General features: G+C 48.1%; 1 protein-coding gene and 1 long non-coding RNA gene across 3 annotated transcripts in view; one reads left to right on the top strand and one right to left on the bottom strand.

The window, feature by feature from the left end:
- Slc34a2 (solute carrier family 34 member 2) overlaps positions 1-9,153 on the bottom strand; it is a 25,775-nt gene extending 16,622 nt beyond the window's left edge. Inside the window, exon 1 of one of the 2 annotated variants that reach the window (XM_070013108.1) lies at positions 9,045-9,153. In XM_070013108.1, the coding sequence (XP_069869209.1) occupies positions 9,045-9,140 (96 nt within the window). In that variant the 5' untranslated portion in view covers positions 9,141-9,153. Of the gene's footprint in view, positions 1-4,245; positions 4,344-9,044 lie in introns of those variants that run through there. The other variant, XM_070013107.1, reaches the window with a different exon arrangement.
- Positions 5,432-12,053, top strand: LOC138821033 (uncharacterized). The gene is made up of 4 exons (XR_011370034.1): positions 5,432-5,575; positions 9,102-9,313; positions 9,668-9,885; positions 10,459-12,053. It is a non-coding gene; the product is annotated as an uncharacterized lncRNA (long non-coding RNA).
- The last annotated feature ends 4,789 nt before the right edge of the window (positions 12,054-16,842 follow it).

Here is a 16,842-nt window from a genome sequence, read left to right on the forward strand (position 1 = left end):
CAAAGTTAAAGGCAGAACCTGAACGTAGGCAGCCTCCTCAGCCATGGGAATGGATGACAGTCATTTCAGGGGACCTTGGGGTCCCAGGCTATGCCAGTCTTACTCAGAAGACAGTGTCTGACACACTTGATGGATGAGAGGCCCGGGTTTCGTTGTATGCGAACCTATGAATCTCCAGACTTCTGTTTCATCATCTGGGACAATACTCTGTCCATCAATCATGATGTGTAGGTGAGGACCAAGCCCAGTTCCCGGCAGAACAACCACCAGAACTTCTGACATGCATTAAAAGAGCAGGAGCTCATCTGTACTCTACTTTGCCCTACCATTCACAGCTCATCTTTAGGACTTAGCACAGTAGCAGACACAATCAATGAGCCAAAAGTAGAAAGAGAAAGGCATAACCATTCACCTTCTGACGGAGCAATGCTGTGACCTCGGTCTTATTAGCAAGAAAGGGCTTCTTTTCCAGAATCCAGACAGTGAAGGAAACAGAGGCAGAGAGAAATGAAGGAACTTGCCTAAAGTCACACAGCTGTCAGGATTTGAACCCAGAAGCCTTTCTAGAACTGGGGTCAGTGAGGAGGGATGCAGGGAAGGAATACTCCAATTCCATCAAGCTATGGGGCACACGGGGCTTGGATGCAGCTCAACAAAGGCCTTGCGGGGTTGGAGGGGGAGAGGGGGGCAGGAGGTAGACGGTGGGGGGGGTGACTGACCAGTTCATAGAGGTCACTCCTGTGTAGTCATGCACTTGGCCAAATACGCCAGCCAAGAATGCTGTAATGACAGGCTACGGAGTCTCACAAAGGCTCTGAGCATACCAGAGTGCTGGACTCAGCAAACCTCAGTCTTTTAGGAATCTCTACTGTACTGAATAAGGTGGACGGAAAATGCCACCTGAATTTGAGCTCAGGGCCTGACCCTGCTTCCTGAAGGAGAGGGCTCTGGGCACCTTTTCTCTCGCCTTGTCTCTCTGTCTCCTGAGAACCACAATGCAATGCATTCTTGCCACCAGCCAGAAGCAACAGGACAAGGTGGGTGTGGGGGGAGCATGTTGCTCATGCCCAGGAGAGAGGGCGGCAGCTACACTGTGGCCCCAAGGCTGAGCGGTCACACCTACTCCCCTGCCCCTGCCCCATCTTTACAAATGACTGCATGTGGCTCACCTTGTGGCTCTGTTTCTCGCTTCCATACAAGCATTCAAGGGCAAGATAAACTCTCATTCTTCCTTGTGGGCTCTTCTGGGACTTGGGAAGCAGGGAAATAACGAATGTCTGGCAGTCACCCAACCCCTGCACCTTGCATTGGTCCAGCCTCTTTAGCCAGGACCTGTATAGAGCTGTCATCCATACTTAAAGCAGCAGCCAGGGCCACCCCAAGAAATGAGGCAGTGAGTTATTCTGCATTCTCTGGCCACATATACAAGGGACAATGCACCGAATATTTATCAACCAAACATCAGGTACTTTCTGTCAGGTACTGAGGTAAATCATGTAGCCTCACAAGAAACTTCAAGTAGTTATCTTTTAGCACCAACCCTATTCTGCAGAAGCACAGACTGACTGTATTTATCCTTTTGTTTTTGTTTCTGGTACTAAGGTTTGAAATCAGGGCCTCTTGCTGCTATTTGGTTTTTTTTTTCCCCCTCCAGCCTGACACTTTACTACTTGAACCACACTTCCACTTCTAGCTTTTTGCTGGTTAATTCATAAGAGTCTCATGGAATTTTTTGTCCAGGCTGGTTTTGAACCTTGATCTTCAGATCTTAGCTTCCTAAGTAGCTAGGATCACAGGTATCAACCACTAGCACCTGGTATTTAGCTTTAAGTATTAGCTTTACCAATATTTTAGGCTGTGGGGGGGGGGGGGGACTGAGGCCTGGCGGAATTAATTACTAAAATCACATAGATACGCTGTCTTCATACATAACTCACACGCATGCAGCCCAGTGTTCGCAGGAGGCCCGGGAACTCTCCAGTGATCTCCCTTTAGATGGGAAATAATGCCTAAGGGCATGGTGGTGGTGTTCTAGGAGTGGGTGGTCAATGTTAAAACCGTGAAGATAAGAGCAAGCCTTAATAGGAGACAACTGCCCTAGGCCTCACACTGGGGAGTGGCTTCAGAAGGATCCTAGTTGGACATTGTATCTGAGTGCTTTAACTGGGCTCAGTTACCAAACAAGCACTCATATTTATGATGCTTAAAAATAAATCCAGGGCTGGGAATGTGGATTAGTAGTAGCATGCATCAAGCCCTGGATTTGATTCCTCAGTACCACATAAACAGATAAAGCCAGAAGGAGTGCTAGCCTTGAGCAGAAGTAGCTAAGGGACAGTGCCCAGGCCCTGAGTTCACAAGCCACGGGACTGCGGAAATCTAATGTGGGCATGGGAGTCTACATCTGAGTCCCGAGGGCTCAGAAGGCAGGAGCAGCAGTCTTTAAGGCCAGCTTAAGCTACATAGCTAGCAAGTTCCAGGTCAGACTTAGCCCCACAGTAAAGCTGTCTCTAAAAGAAATTAACAAACAAAGAAAGAAAAAACACCTTGAACAGAGCAATGATGGCTAACACTTGTAATCCTAGCTACTTAGGAGGCTGAGATCTGAATATCATAGTTCAGAGCTAGCTAGACTAAAAGCTGCAAGTGGAGCTGTGGATCTCCTCAGGATTAGTGCATAAGCATATACACATCCACATCCACACAAAAACTGGGGTAGAGTGCTTGCCTAGCATGTATTTTATTCTTAATGCACAGTAAAATCTTGTAATGATCACATATGTCATTATAGTAAGGGGTTTGAAAGGGGGCCAAATTGCAAATCAGAAGCATCTTGCTGTCTTTTTTTTTTTTTAATTGAAATCCTCTTTATTCAAACCATTGGTGTTCAGAGGTTCCCTATCTGAATGAAGTCAGGCTATTTGTGGTTCTACTTTGTATCTAACAGTGACAATCCAGTCACCTGTCCTCCCACTGGGCACTGGTCCCCTGAGTTTCAGTGAGAGGGCTGAATGATTTCGGAGGGGGGAATTTGTTTAACATCCAAAACTATCACAAAGCATGCCTTTCTTGTCACCCATTTACAAGCTTACAAAAAAAAAAAAAACAGTAAAGGTCATTATCAACTGGGCCAGCACAAAAGCTTCAGTCTCCAGCTACCACAGCCACTTCTATGACCACAGCTTGGGAAGCGCTGTCCAATACTCAACAAGCCACAGGCCAGCCAGCTCAGGGGGGGAATGGGGAAAAGCAGGACAGACAAATGGGGCCTGATGTTTGGAACGCTTGTACCTGGTCAGGCAAACAACCAGATAGTCTCCTCTTTCCTCACCCTTGGGCCAGCCGCCCCCTGTGTGTGTGTGTGTGTATGTGTGTCTCTACGGACACATGGACTCATGCAAAGTCATCAACTCCCTGCCTGCTACCTGTTCACTCTTCAAACAGAAATCCTGGGCTCTTGTCTCTCCTGGGACGAGTACTGGAAAAGTGACAGACTTTACTGACCGCAGCCAGCCCTGTGGGAACAGATCTCTTGCAGTTATCTTAGATCAGAGACTGCAGACTAGCACGTGCCGGTCACTCTGGGGGCATCGCGTCTTGCACAAAACTTAACTTCTAGGGAAACTTTCAGAGCAAGGGAGACAATGCTAGTCCGGGGAAGGAAAAGTCCATGAGACACCAAAACAAAGCCAACGAGTCCTATGGTAGAGCCTTAGCCTGGAGGAAAAAGAAAATAAAGCTCAAAGACAGATCCTGAGTTCAAGCCTCAGTACTGGCAGGAGAAAGAAGCAAGAAAGAAAGAAGGAGGGAAGGAGGGAGAAAGAAAAGGAAGGAAGAAGAAAAGGAAGGAAGGAAGGAAGAAGAAAAGGAAGCAAGGAAGAAAAGCAGGCAGACAGAAAAGAAAGAAAGAAAGAAAAAGAAAGAAAGAAAGAAAGAAAAAGAAAGAAAGAAAGGAAGGAAGAAAGGGAAGGAAGGAGGGAAGGAAGGAGGGAAGGAAGGAAGGAAGGAAGGAAGGAAGGAAGGAAGGAAGAAGGACGGACTAGATATTTGGGAGAGGTTCTCTCCTGTGTTCTCTTCCGCAGCCCAAAGCCAGCCTGGCTTCCGGAGTTCGACTCAGCATCCAGTACTAAGAGAAGAAGCGCGAAAGTCGAAATGAGCGGGCGGGCGGCCGGGCGCCGGGGCGGCCGGGCGCCGGGGCCGCGGCGGGCGGGCGGGCGGGCGGGAGGAGAGCGGCGCGGTACTCACCAGCGCTCCCTTCGCAGGTGCGGGGCCGCCGGAGGCGCGCAGGTGGAGCGCAGCGGCGCCCCGGCCGTATATATGGCGAAGGTGTTGCGCAAAGAGGCCGGCGGCCGTCGCTGTCATCACGCCCCTCGCACATTCCAGGACCGCCCGCCGCCGCCGCCGTCGGGGCACTGCCTACCTGGCGTCTCGTGGAGCCCATGGTGACCTCCCCGGGCTGAGCGCAGGGAGGGGGGGTGGGGGGGGGGACGAGGCCGGCGGCCGGCCCCGGGCTGCGGGGAGAAACCTCAGACATAGTGCGGCCACCCGAACGACCTGCGCCCCGGCGGCACCCCGCGCGCCCCGGCGGCACCCCGCGCGCCCCTGGCAGCGCCCCGCGCGCCCCGGCCCCGGCCGGCAGCCAGCTGCTGCGCTCCCTGCCCGCCCCCCCACCTCCCGCCGGCCTCCTTCTCCTCTCCCTGGGAGTCTGGATCTTCTAGTCACCCTCCCCCGAGGCTTCAGAGAGGTCACAGACGCTGGACACAGATAAAAGCCAACTGGAAACTCAGGGACAGATTCACAACAAAGCTGAGATTGTTCCAGATGCCTCTTCTCTCCCTGTAGAGTCCGCACTCGGCAGCTGGACCCTAGTGGGCCAGCCTGACTCTGGAGGGCTCGTTGGAAAAGGCCCAGGAAGGTGGGATGATGGGGAGGGGTGGTGTTGATGGATGCGCTTCCAATGTTCTGGGGCCGGGGGCCTGGCTTTGCCGTGCCCCTTTGAGCCCTGCTCTGCCCTGTGCCTTTCCCTTGTGCAAATGTCTCCTCCCAGCCCGCCACAGATCTGCCCTGGGAGTTTGTGTGCGGGGGAGGGGGGACTGGTGGATGGGGTCCCAGGTACACCTCAATGCTCGCGGGCCAGCACTCAGGCCCTTCCTCTCCCCTTGCTGCCCTGGTTTTATATAGCCAGGGGAAGCGGGGCTTAGCCTGTTCTGCCAGTTGCCCGGCTGCCTGTAGCTAATAGTGGAAGAGCCTATTGGGGACCAGCTGGTGTCACTCTAAAGCCTAGAGCTCAGGACCTGGGCTTCTAGGAACGCTGGAGGCTGGAGAGTGGGTGGGTTTAGCCAGGTGGCTGTGGGGTGGGAGGGGCCTAGGGCCTGCAATGAATTCCCTGTTCTGCCCCCAGGCTTTCCTGACTCTGGTGTAAAAATGGGACTAAAGGTCCCTTAGACTAGAGGTAAAAATCTAACCCAGACCAGCGCCTGGCCCACAATGATAGGCAAAGTATGGACCATGTATGCTAGTGTTTCACAGGTGCTGGTGACTCGCATCTGGAAGCTCAGGACTCAGTGCCTGGAAGGTAGGCAATGAAGACAGACATCTAACCGGCCTGGGAGGCTCTGTGCGAGAGAATGATTTGTCCTAGTAGGAGGACACGCAAGACATCCTCAGGGACAGGGTCTGACTAGCCCCTCTCCAGCCAGTGGCTTGTGAAACAGTCAGCTTGTGACAGGAAGCCACCCACGTGGACAGAGCTCAGCCCTGCTTATAGTGCGAGCAAGGCAGGCTGCAGACACCACTGGAATGCGAATCCTACAGCCTGTCCCAGTAGCTGTGAGGTCTACAGTCACTTCCCCAAACCTCAAAACCTCCAATAGCAAGGAGTGCAAAGGAAAGGCACAGGATATTTCCGTGTCTCATCCTCCAGTGACATAGGGTTTGGGTGAAGAGCATTTCCCTATTTTCATTTCACCTCAGACACTGAATACTGTCACCATTTAGTTAGTGCTTTAAGCCTACAGCCTGTGCTCGCATGCAAGCAAAAGCAGTTTGTCAGAAATATAGACCCTTACCCCCCTCTCTATGGGCCATAGCATTCTCTTATGACTGTTGCTGTGCTCTGTGGTAGAATTTGGTAGATCAAATGGTGTCATTAATGTGGAAATTTAGACTCAAAGCCAGGAGTCTTGCCCAGGGCTACTCTACTCTGAGGAGAGTTAAATATATAATCCTGTGTAGCTGGTTCAGCTCCTGGAACCAGAAGAGTTTCAGAACTTAGAAGTCCATTGAAGTAGGGCTTAGAAAGCACTCTGAAATCATAAACATGGGGTTTTTTTTAACTGTAAAAATGTATAGACATTGAAAAATGAAAATCATTGGATTTTCTGTATTATGGTTAAAGTTTGACATCAAATGAGTTTGTGACCTATGTTCATTTGCTTACCCAGTGAAACTTTGCTTTAAATTTTGTTCTAAAACTAGCGGTACAAAGGAAGTGGCACTCTGGCTCAAAGTGGCGGAGCACTAGCCTTGAATGAGAAAGCTCAGGGACAGTGCCCAGGTCCTGAGTTTAAGCTCCAAGACTGACCAAAACAAAACAAAACAAACAAAACTAGATATATAAGACCACAAACAGGGGCCCCAAAGGAAGTGAACAAATTTAACCCAATGTCACAGGAATTGGAACCTGAACTTTTTTGGGGGGGTCCGGTCATGGGGCCTGAACTCTGGGCCTGGGCGCTGTCCCTCAGCTCTTCAGCTCAAGGCTAGCACTCTACCACTTGAGCCACAGTGCCACTTCCGGCTTTTTTTTCTGCTTATGTGGTGCTGAGGAATCAAACCCAGGGCCTCATGCATGCAAGGCAAGCACTCTACCACTGAGCCACCTTCCCAGCCCCCGGAACCTGAACTTACTGAACTTACATAGTCTATATCAAAGCCAAAGAATAGAACTTCTAGAAGAAATATAGGCAAATAGTTTCAAACTCAAAATACAAAATTTCTTACATAAAGAACAAATTGCAACAACCATAACATAAAAGGACAATCCAGAATGGAGATACTGGCATTCATTCCTAGCCATATACCCAGGAGAAGAAATGAACACATGTTCACTGAGAGAATGCCTTGAACAGCACAGGTCTAGACAACAGCTTAGATAGCCATTTTCATGACTAGACTGGAATATTAAATGATAAAACATCATACTTAAGTGTCACTAAATGTTTAATCTATTATACTGTACTAGAATATGCTATCTGCCACTAAATGAATGTGTCTCACCAACCTACGGTTAAGTCAAAGAAGAAGCCAATCATTAAAGATTTCAGTGTTTGATTGCATTTAAATGAAATTCCAAACCAAGCCCAAACTAAATCTTAGCATTCAGGATTGCACTAAGCAATCTTAGGAAGAGACCAGGAGAGCCATTGTCCCACCCTGAGCAGATTGGCTGAAACCCTCACTGAACAAACCTGGCTGTAGTTATTGGCTTTGTGGTAAATCTACGAATTATACTAATTCTATGTACTGTTTATTTCTTTGGAGTCAGAGTCTCACACTGGAGCCCAGGCCTCCTCGGTTTCCTGAGAGCAGATTATTACAGGGTGCTATGATTCCCAGTTTGCCATTTTTTTCAAATGAATTATCTCAAAAATGAAAAATAAAACATGAAAGTCTCCATGAAAATCCCATGGGGCTGGGGTGATGGTACAACCAGAGCCTGCTTAACATAATAAACTGCCTCTGAATTTAAAAAATGTAATGGCTTGGTGGTTGGGGAAGAGTTCTGAAGAGAGGTCCTGGATCACTCCCCGGAGCCTGGATCCTTTTTGAAGTCAATGGGTTTTGAAACAGTTCCATGTGCATCCAAATAGGTGGTGACATTTACAGCTTGCTCACTCTGCACAAAATAGTAAGTGCTTCTCCCAAACTGACTCATTTATTCCATGACATACATTATTGCCATTTTATTGATGAGCAAACTGAGATACAGATTAGATATCCTGCCCAAGGCCACAGGTGAGTAACTGGGTCAGAATTAAGTCGGATAGCCTGGGCCCAGCAGTTGTACTTTCACCTAAAATCCGGTTTGTTCCTCAGTGTCACTAAGTGCATAACCAGTCAAAAACTTCAAAAAGCTGAGCGAACACCTATTGGTGCCACCATTTGGAGACTGAGGAAAGAGGATCACCTGAGCAGTTGAGGCCACCCTGGGCATCACAGCTGGACCCTGATTGCAAAAACTAAATAGAAAGCACACATTTTTGCCAAGTGCTGGTGGCTCACACCTGTAGTCCTTACTATTCAGGAGGCTGAGACCTGAGGATCAGTTCAAAGCCAGCCCAGGAAAGGCCATGAAATTTTTTTTTTTGGGGGGGGGGGGTCCGGTCGTGGGGCCTGAACTCTGGGCCTGGGCGCTGTCCCTCAGCTCTTCAGCTCAAGGCTAGTGCTCTACCACTTAAGCCACAGCACCACTTCCGGCTTCTTTTTTCTTTCTGCTTATGTGGTGCTAAGGAATCGAACCCAGGGCCTCATGCATGCAAGACAAGTAAGTGCTATACCACTGAGCCACCTTCCCAGCCCAAGCCATGAAATTCTTATCTCCAATGAAGCACCAGAAAACCAGAGTGGTGCTGTGGATCAAAGTGATAGAACCCTAGCCTTAGGCAAAAGACCTTAGGGACAGAAATCAGGCCCACAACAATCAAAAAAACCAAAACCAAAACACACTGAAATGGAACAACTTCCTGATGACTTACAATAATTCCACAAAACCAAGGACAATCTGAGAATTCCTTCAGTATCTCAGACAGAGTTCATACTCTAAATAGCTGCAGGCAAGCAGCAATACTTTGTAAAAGTTTCTGGTGTTTATGTGTCTAGAGAAACTTTTTCTGCTCCCCTCAGCTGCTTGCTGTAGTGATTAAGCCATGGCTAAAGCCTTAGTGGTCATGTCTGCATCTGTGTGTGGTGATCAACCCCCCGCCCTTTCTTTACCAATAATCACAGTAGCTTCTCCTCCCAGATTTGATGAGGATACTCCTTACCGCTAACGGGAGAGCTGCACAGGACACTGCTGTTCTTTCCTCTCCTCTGTCTTTCAGAGATGATGACGGCCAATTTAACTCCAAAGAAATCGGCATCTCACCTGTTCTCCACTGAGTCTAATCCACCTGCCCTAAGGAGAGAAATGAGTGAATTCCATGGCCCTAAGTGTGCACAGGAAGATCTCTCCTGTAGGGAATCCACCATGTAAAACAGCCAACTAAAATGTTATAGACCTCCACTTCAGCTATAGTTATGGAAAATAAAAAGGGTGAGTAGTGACTGTTTGTGTGTTTGTGTGTGTGTGTGTGTGTGTGTGTGTGTGTGCTTTCAAAGGAAAAGAAATGGTCTTCCATTAAATCTTAGTTCCTGGAGTACCGAACAGCCATCTTCCAAAAGCAATAAATTTACATGTTGCCAAAGGATTATGAAAGGAATTTAAATGGGCTGGGAAGGTGGCTCAGTGGTAGAGCGCTTGCCTTGCATGCATGAGGCCCTGGGTTTGATTCCTCAGCACTACAAAAGCAAAAAGAAAAAAACCAGAAGTGGTGCAAATGAACTTCAAATTTCACACATATATACATGTACGTTTATGTGTTCCTTTTTGTTGACATTTAATCCCCAGGAGATAGAAAGAGTGAGGACTTGAGATAATCAGGGCTCTGCCCTGAGGAATTCATCTATGCACTGAATGGATTCCCAGTTAATGAGTTTCGTCCAGCGTGGTCTGCGTGGAAAGCCAGATTGTCTGGGTACCCTTGCACTTCTGGTCTCTGTCCTGCTCCCCCTGTGGACTCCCTGGAAGGCCATCATCAGAGGCGGCAGTTCCAACCTTTACTTAAGGTAGCATCAGTGGAATGTGAGGGATGAGTGTGAATGTGGGAGGGAGACATAGCAGGACACTAGGGAAGTACCTCATCTCTACCTAAACAGTGCTGCTAGCTTATGGAGCCTCAACTCTATCCCACTGAGCAGACAGAAAGTTAGGAACAAGTGGGCGCTAGTGGCTCACGCCTGTAATCCTAGCTACTCAGGAGGCTGAGATCTGAGGATCGCGGTTCAAAGCCAGACTCCTATCTCCAATAAACCTCCGGAAAACCGGACGTGGCGCTGTAGCTCAAGTGGTAGAGTGCTCGCCTTGAGCTGAAGAGCTGAGGGACAGCTCCCAAGCCCAGAGTTCAAGCTCCACGACCAACCAAAAAAAAAAAAAAGTTAGGAACAGTTGCCTGAGTAGAGCAGGCAGCAAAATGCAGGGGTAGAGGTATAGGTTAAGTGGTAAAATACCAGCCTTGAGTGAGAAAGCCAAGTGGGAGTGAGAGGCAGGGACAGAGGGGCGGACAGAAATGGACTGGGGTTGTAGCTCAATGGTAGAGTACTTGCCTAGAGAATGTGCAAGACCCTGAATTCTGTCCTCAGAATAAGTGGACAACCAAGACTGCTCATCTTGACTCAGATGTCTCAAGTCTACACGGACCCTGGCCTGCTGCCCTTTGAACCAGCATCTATGGACTCTGTGCTTTACAAAGTGGAACTGACAGATTCCACTGGGGAGGGATGACACTCCTAGGAGATGACTGTGTTGAGATGAGAGAAAGGCCACCAATAGTCCAGGCTCTCTTTCTCTCCCCCACTCCACCCTCTGAGTCATCAGGCCCTGGGAAAACCCAGGCATTGAGCCTAATGGGAAAGCCCAGCCTTGCTCTATTCATTCTAAACTCCCAGCAGAAAACTGCAGCCAGGTATGAAGTCAGACAAGAGGTAAGGATGGCTAATGCCAGCCTGCCAGGGTGCAGCTGTACTCTGGGCCCACCTGCTCAGGCCCCCAGTTCTGAGGCCTCTGGGCAAACCACTTGGGTATTTTCTTTCTTGGCTTCAGCAAGAAAGAGGCTTAAAGTGCATTGCATCATAAAAGCCTGAGACAGAGGCTCCAAAAATAACACCTGAACAAAACCACTTTGAACTTTTACATTGAGGGGAGGATTTGGGGTGTGCCTATCTATTACAGTGCTGAGAGAAAAGGCTGATTGGCCAAGCCCACTAATGTGGAATCTATTCATATTGATATGGCCAGAATTCAAGAAATGTCAAATAATGCCAAGTTACATTGTCCTGAAAGACTTGACTTCAAAGAATCAAGGATAAATGAAAAAAAAAATTGAAAGGGAGAGAACACAGGACTGGCATAATTATAGGCCATTTTCAACCTTGCTTAGATGTTTATAAATATGCAGAGAGCACCACCGAGCAATGCACAAAAGCCTTCTTGCAGTTTTCTCTGGTAGTGAGCAAGTTTTATCTGCTGCTCCAAAATGGATTTTAGTCAGCTTACAAAGCAATAAAGTTGATTGATAAAATAAGAACGTACAGCAAAGAAAAAGGCAGGAAATGAGACCAGCTTAAGTCCAAATACAGCTTCTTTCTGACAGCTTCAAAAAAAAAAAAACTTCCAAGAATGTATTTCCTCCTCCGCCCTCAGTATTTTGTTTTCTTTTTGGTGATACTCAGGGCCACACATGCTAGGTAGGAGTTTTACCATTTGAGCCACACCCCTAGCCTATAATCCCAAATTTAAACACTTAGAGAAACTGGCCCTGCTCTTCAGTCTCTACCTTTGAGAGGTAGGGCTGTTTCACCCCATTTCTTGTTTAACAAGGAAAAAAATTGACTGCTTCACACACCTTCAAAGGTGATTGGAAAAAAAAATTTGGGAAATGGAGAGAGATCTGGCTCAAGTGGTAAAGCATCTGGCTTGAGCAAAAAAAAAAAAAAAAAGACAGCCGGGTGCTGCTGGCTCACGCCTATAATCCTAGCTACTCAGGAGGCTAAGATCTAAGTATCTCGGTTCAAAGCCAGCCTGGGCAGGAAAGCCTGTGAGACTCTTATCTCCACTCAAGCACCAGAAAACCGGAAGTGGCGCTGTGACTCAAGTGCTAGAGTGCTTGCCTTGAGCTGAAGAGCTGAGGGACAGCACCCAGGCCAGAGTCCAAGCCCCAGACTAACGAAAAATAAACATAAATACAAAGCTAAGGGTGTGAGGTCCTGAGTTTAAATCCCAGCACCAGCACAAAATAAAAATAAATGCATAATTCATACATACATGCACATACATAAATGTAATTCAAAGTGTGTTTCCCCTTGAATGTGTATTAAAGTCTCACTATCCTGAGCCAGAAATCCCAAATGGAAACACTGAAGTTCAGGGATGAGGGAAACAGCAGTGCCCCTTACCCCTTCCTGTACCCCCAATTGGCAAAAAGTATCTAACTCAGACAACTCAGTTGACAGTGGAGCGAGCAACCGGCTTGGGACTGCCTTAGGCCACCTGACCTGTCTCTCCCAACTTCCTTTCCCAGAATCCACCTAGCTATAGATATAGCCTTCTCCCACCCCATATTTCCAGTGGGTTCTACTGCCCCAGCACAGACACAGTTGGGGGTGAGGGGGGTTGGAGCATTCAGAGCTCCATGGGCTGGGACCATAGCTAGGAGCTCTTGATCTTAAAGGAAACTCCATAAAATTGCCAGGGTCCTCATGCCTAGCTAGAGCAGCTATAGCCCCTGAAGAAGGCCAAATGGCAGTGACACTGTTGTCCCTTCATGCTTCCTCATCTGCAGGGGGTAAGATCCTTAAGGTGAGCCGTGGGAACATTCACCGGGACCCACAGTGAAGTAAACAAGCTCATCTCATCTGCTTTCAGGAAGTGAGCCCTTCCCCATTTGGGTTCACTGAACAAGTCTTAGTGTCTCTCCTTTATCATCATAAATTGGATCAAATTCTATCTTGTTCTAGAAGTTTCTCAGGTTATCCCCTTTGGACTCAGGCACTGTGCATCTACTACCTCCTTTCCAGGACCCCACCAAAACACAATCCCCCACCCCCCCTATTGAAGGTATCATTCTGTGGAAATCTTTAGATAAAATCACAGAGTGCTGCAATCTTTGAGGATTTATAGGTAACTCAAACACAGAATGTTTACGTTGGACTGAGCCTTGGAAATCACATGACTCAATGATTGGTTGAGGGCAGAAAGCACAAATGCTTGGCTTGACCCTCCAGCTCTTACCCCCTCCCCCGCTGCTCCGGGACAGAGGTTTGGGAGGAGACTCCAAGAAGTGTTCAGAAAGCCGGAAGGATTCCTGACTTGTAGTTTGACACTCTAATCCAATCCTTTAACCTGGAGGTTAGGAGTCGTATTTGCTAACATTTCTATGACAGAAGTTAGGGTCAGTGTAGAAATTCTGAAGTTTTCCAAAAAGAAGGGCCAGTTACTACTGAATAGCCATTATTACAGTTTTTTTTTAATTGTGAAAATACTGTACAGAGGGGTTACAATTACATGGGCAAGATAATGAGTACATTTCTTATCAAGCATTGTAGCCTCCTCTGTTTCCCCTTCCCATCCCTTCCCATCCTCCCTCCCCCCCTCCTCCCCATTATTCCAGTTTTTATGGCTTTCTGTTTTTTAAATCTGTACCGTATTATTTTTATATTTCCCTGAAGCTGTACCCTATCAAAGGCAGACTTTTTTTTCCCCTGAATCCACAGAGACTGCTCTTGTGGCCCTGAAATGTTTCATAGTTATTGGCTTCAATCCCTACCCAGCTGGTTTTACTATTGGAAACCACACTCACCCTTTCTGATAGCCTCAGGTTTTGGTGTGGTTGAGTTTAAGTGTCAGATTTCCCCTTTCCTCAATGGCACAAACATTTGTGCAAAATTACACTGACTGACCTGTCCCCACTTCTGAGATGACTCCCTGACCACCGGGAAGCTGTCCGCTCCCTCTGGAATGTTTTCCTTCTCTTTAAGCCTCCTGAATTGTCTGTCCCTTGAAAGGGATCTGCAAGCTCAAGCCTGGTTCACCATAGGTGCTCAGTATGTGTGGATTTCAGCCATGGACCTTAGATTCCTCCAGTACAAAGCAAGTCTACCTTGGAATGGCCAGATAGGGGCTGCCCAGGAAATGTGGGGCTTGGGGCACAAAGACCCTTTCCTCCCCCTAAATAACATTCAAGGTCACCTGCAAACCCAAGCTAATCTAATCAAAATCATCACCGAATTAAGAACCGAAAGCCACTTGTGGAGTGAGGTGTGCAGATTTACAACCTTCAGAAGGACTTTGAGCCCGAGACCTTCCTTGCTAAACAAATTGGAAACTTGAAGTTCAAACCTCAGTGACTCACCCAAGTTAACCCTGCAAATGGGAACCAAGTCCCCTGATCCAGGCATCAGCTAGACAAGTGAAATGAGACCACATACTTCCAGCAAGGGTGATAGGATTATGTTAATTCACACACCCTTCTACACCTCCCACCAGAGGATGAATTCTCTGCCCAGAGCCAGAGCTGGCTTTTCTTGAAGCCAAGTCACTATTCTAACTCAATTCCATGGGTTTCCTATTCTTGGGCTGCTCCTTTGCTGAGAGAATCTGCACTGATGCATTACTTAACCCTGGCCCTGGGTAGGACCTTGCAAACACAGGCTACTTGGGTACTGCTGGCATGCAAATGGGAGCCTGTGGATATGCAAATCTAATGACTACTATTTCTTACATAATTTGGGTCACTCTATGTCCCTTTATGTTACACTAAGCATTACCATTTGAAGCTATTATTGACCCCATAACTTGCAACTGCATTCCTGTCCTGTTTGACAGCTCCTGCCACCTTTGTCCCTCCCACTCCTCTTCTCTCTGACATCACCCAAAGACATTTTTTGGGGGGGAGGGGGTGTCAGTTGTAGGGCCTGTACTCTGGGCCTGGGCAGTGTCCCTGAGCTCTTCAGCTCAAGGCAAGTGTTCTACCACTTGAGCCACAGAGCCACAGTAGTTAATTGGAGATAAGAATCTCATGGGACTTTCCTTGACCCCGCTGGCTTTGAACCAGGATCCTCAAATCTCAGCCTAAGTAGCTAGGATTACAAGCATGAGCCACAGCACTTGGCCAAAGAAAATTCTTTATGGGACCTCTAAGCTTGATGATTCTCTCCTGCACATGGAGGGTCTCATGGATGCCTCTAGCTGAGGTGGTCCTATTACAAGGGAGGGGTCTCTCGATATACTAAGTTCCCAGAAGCTTGAGGGGAAAAAAGTAGCTACCTACCTAACTTAGTGGCAAGTCCATGGGCTCCAAAAGCCCCAATTCCCCACTCACCAGCTTGGAGAAGATAGAGTGGAAAGGTCCTCTAAGCTATTATTATTATTATTATTATTATTATTATTATTATTTTGGTGGGTCGTGGGGCTTGAACTCTGGGCCTGGGTGCTGTCCCTCAGCTCTTCAGCTCAAGGCTAGCACTCTACCACTTGATCCACCGCGCCACTTCTGGTTTTCTGGTGGTTAATTGGAGAAACGAGTCTCTCGGACTTTCTTTCCTGCCTTGGCTGGCTTTGAACCAAGATCCTCGGCTCTCAGCCTCCTAAGTAGCTAGGATTACAGGCGTGAGCCACCGGCACCTGGCTTACAAACCATTTTTACTTGCCAAAGGCAGAGTACCACAGGGCAGCTAGGGGTACATTCACTTTGTGTCACCTTTGTTTGTTTGTTTTTTGGGTCCGGTCGTGGGGCCTGAACTCTGGGCCTGGGCGCTGTCCCTCAGCTCTTCAGCTCAAGGCTAGCACTCTACCACTTGAGCCACAGTGCCACTTCCGGCTTTTTTCTTTTTGCTTATGTGGTGCTGAGGAATCGAACCCAGGGCCTCATGCATGCAAGGCAAGCGCTCTACCACTGAGCCGCCTTCCCAGCCCTTTGTGTCACCTTTGATCTTCAATCATCCATGAGGTTCACACCCTCAGCACTCTCGTTTCCAGACTCCCTGGAGGCCAGAGCCTTGGTCTGCTCAATTTCTACCACCCAGAATCATATTTAACTTCCAGAACTGTAAAACTATGGGGTGACTCTGCGTGCATGAGTGTGTGCATTCATGCTGGCACTGGAACTTGAACTCAGGGCCTCCCATTCTTTCTTTGCTTTTTCTGTGTTTTCCCACGTGAACCACTCCTCCACACTCTCAGCTTTATGCTGGTTGACCTGTATGGCCTCCCATGTTGCCAATGAGGAAGGAGCTCAGGCTCAGACAATACAATATTTTACCCAGTTCTCAGCCTCCTAATTACAAGTTCCCAGTAGTCACCAGAACTCGCCTGTCCATGCCCATCCTTCCACAGACCTCCGCTAGTCCATCCATAGAGCATTCTCCCAATAGTAAGTACCCTGTAAGAGACGATCTACACTCCCCAGACCCACTGTAGTCTCCATACCTGGGAAAGAAGCAATGAAGAACTGCTGGATACTGCTGGGTACTGCTGGGTACTGCTGGCAACTACTGGACGCTTCTGGGAGCCGCTGGAAGTGGCTACTGACTGGGACAGAGAAGACATTAGGTTTTATACCTGTGAGCCAAGACATAATTCTCTCCACCCAGGTCTCAGCCTTGCTAATCCACTCAATGTGGGTACCACCTTAGAACTGAAATGCCTTCCCCCAGGCCAGCACCCTCCTTAAATCTACTCAGCCCCCTACGGGCTGGTTTAATCCTTTTTTGTTGTTGTTGGTTTTGTGTGTGTGTGTGTGTGTGCACACGCGTGCGTGTGCATGTGTGCACGCATGCGTGTGCGTGCATGCATGCGCACACTGGTTCTAGGGTTGGAGCTCAGGGTGTTGGTGAAGACTCTGAACTAGTATTCGTGAAAGAATTGTATGTACCATACCTATGTCCGGGAATATGTGAGGTCCTTGATCAGTCATCTGACCCTGGAAGCTTTTTCATGCTCGCTCTCCTGTTTTGTACACGAAGCCCCTT

The sequence above is a fragment of the Dipodomys merriami genome, unplaced genomic scaffold, assembly GCF_024711535.1.
Source record: "Dipodomys merriami isolate MVZ:Mamm:240054 unplaced genomic scaffold, mDipMer1.0.p SCAF_9, whole genome shotgun sequence".
In the NCBI taxonomy this organism is placed as follows: Eukaryota; Metazoa; Chordata; class Mammalia; order Rodentia; family Heteromyidae; genus Dipodomys; species Dipodomys merriami.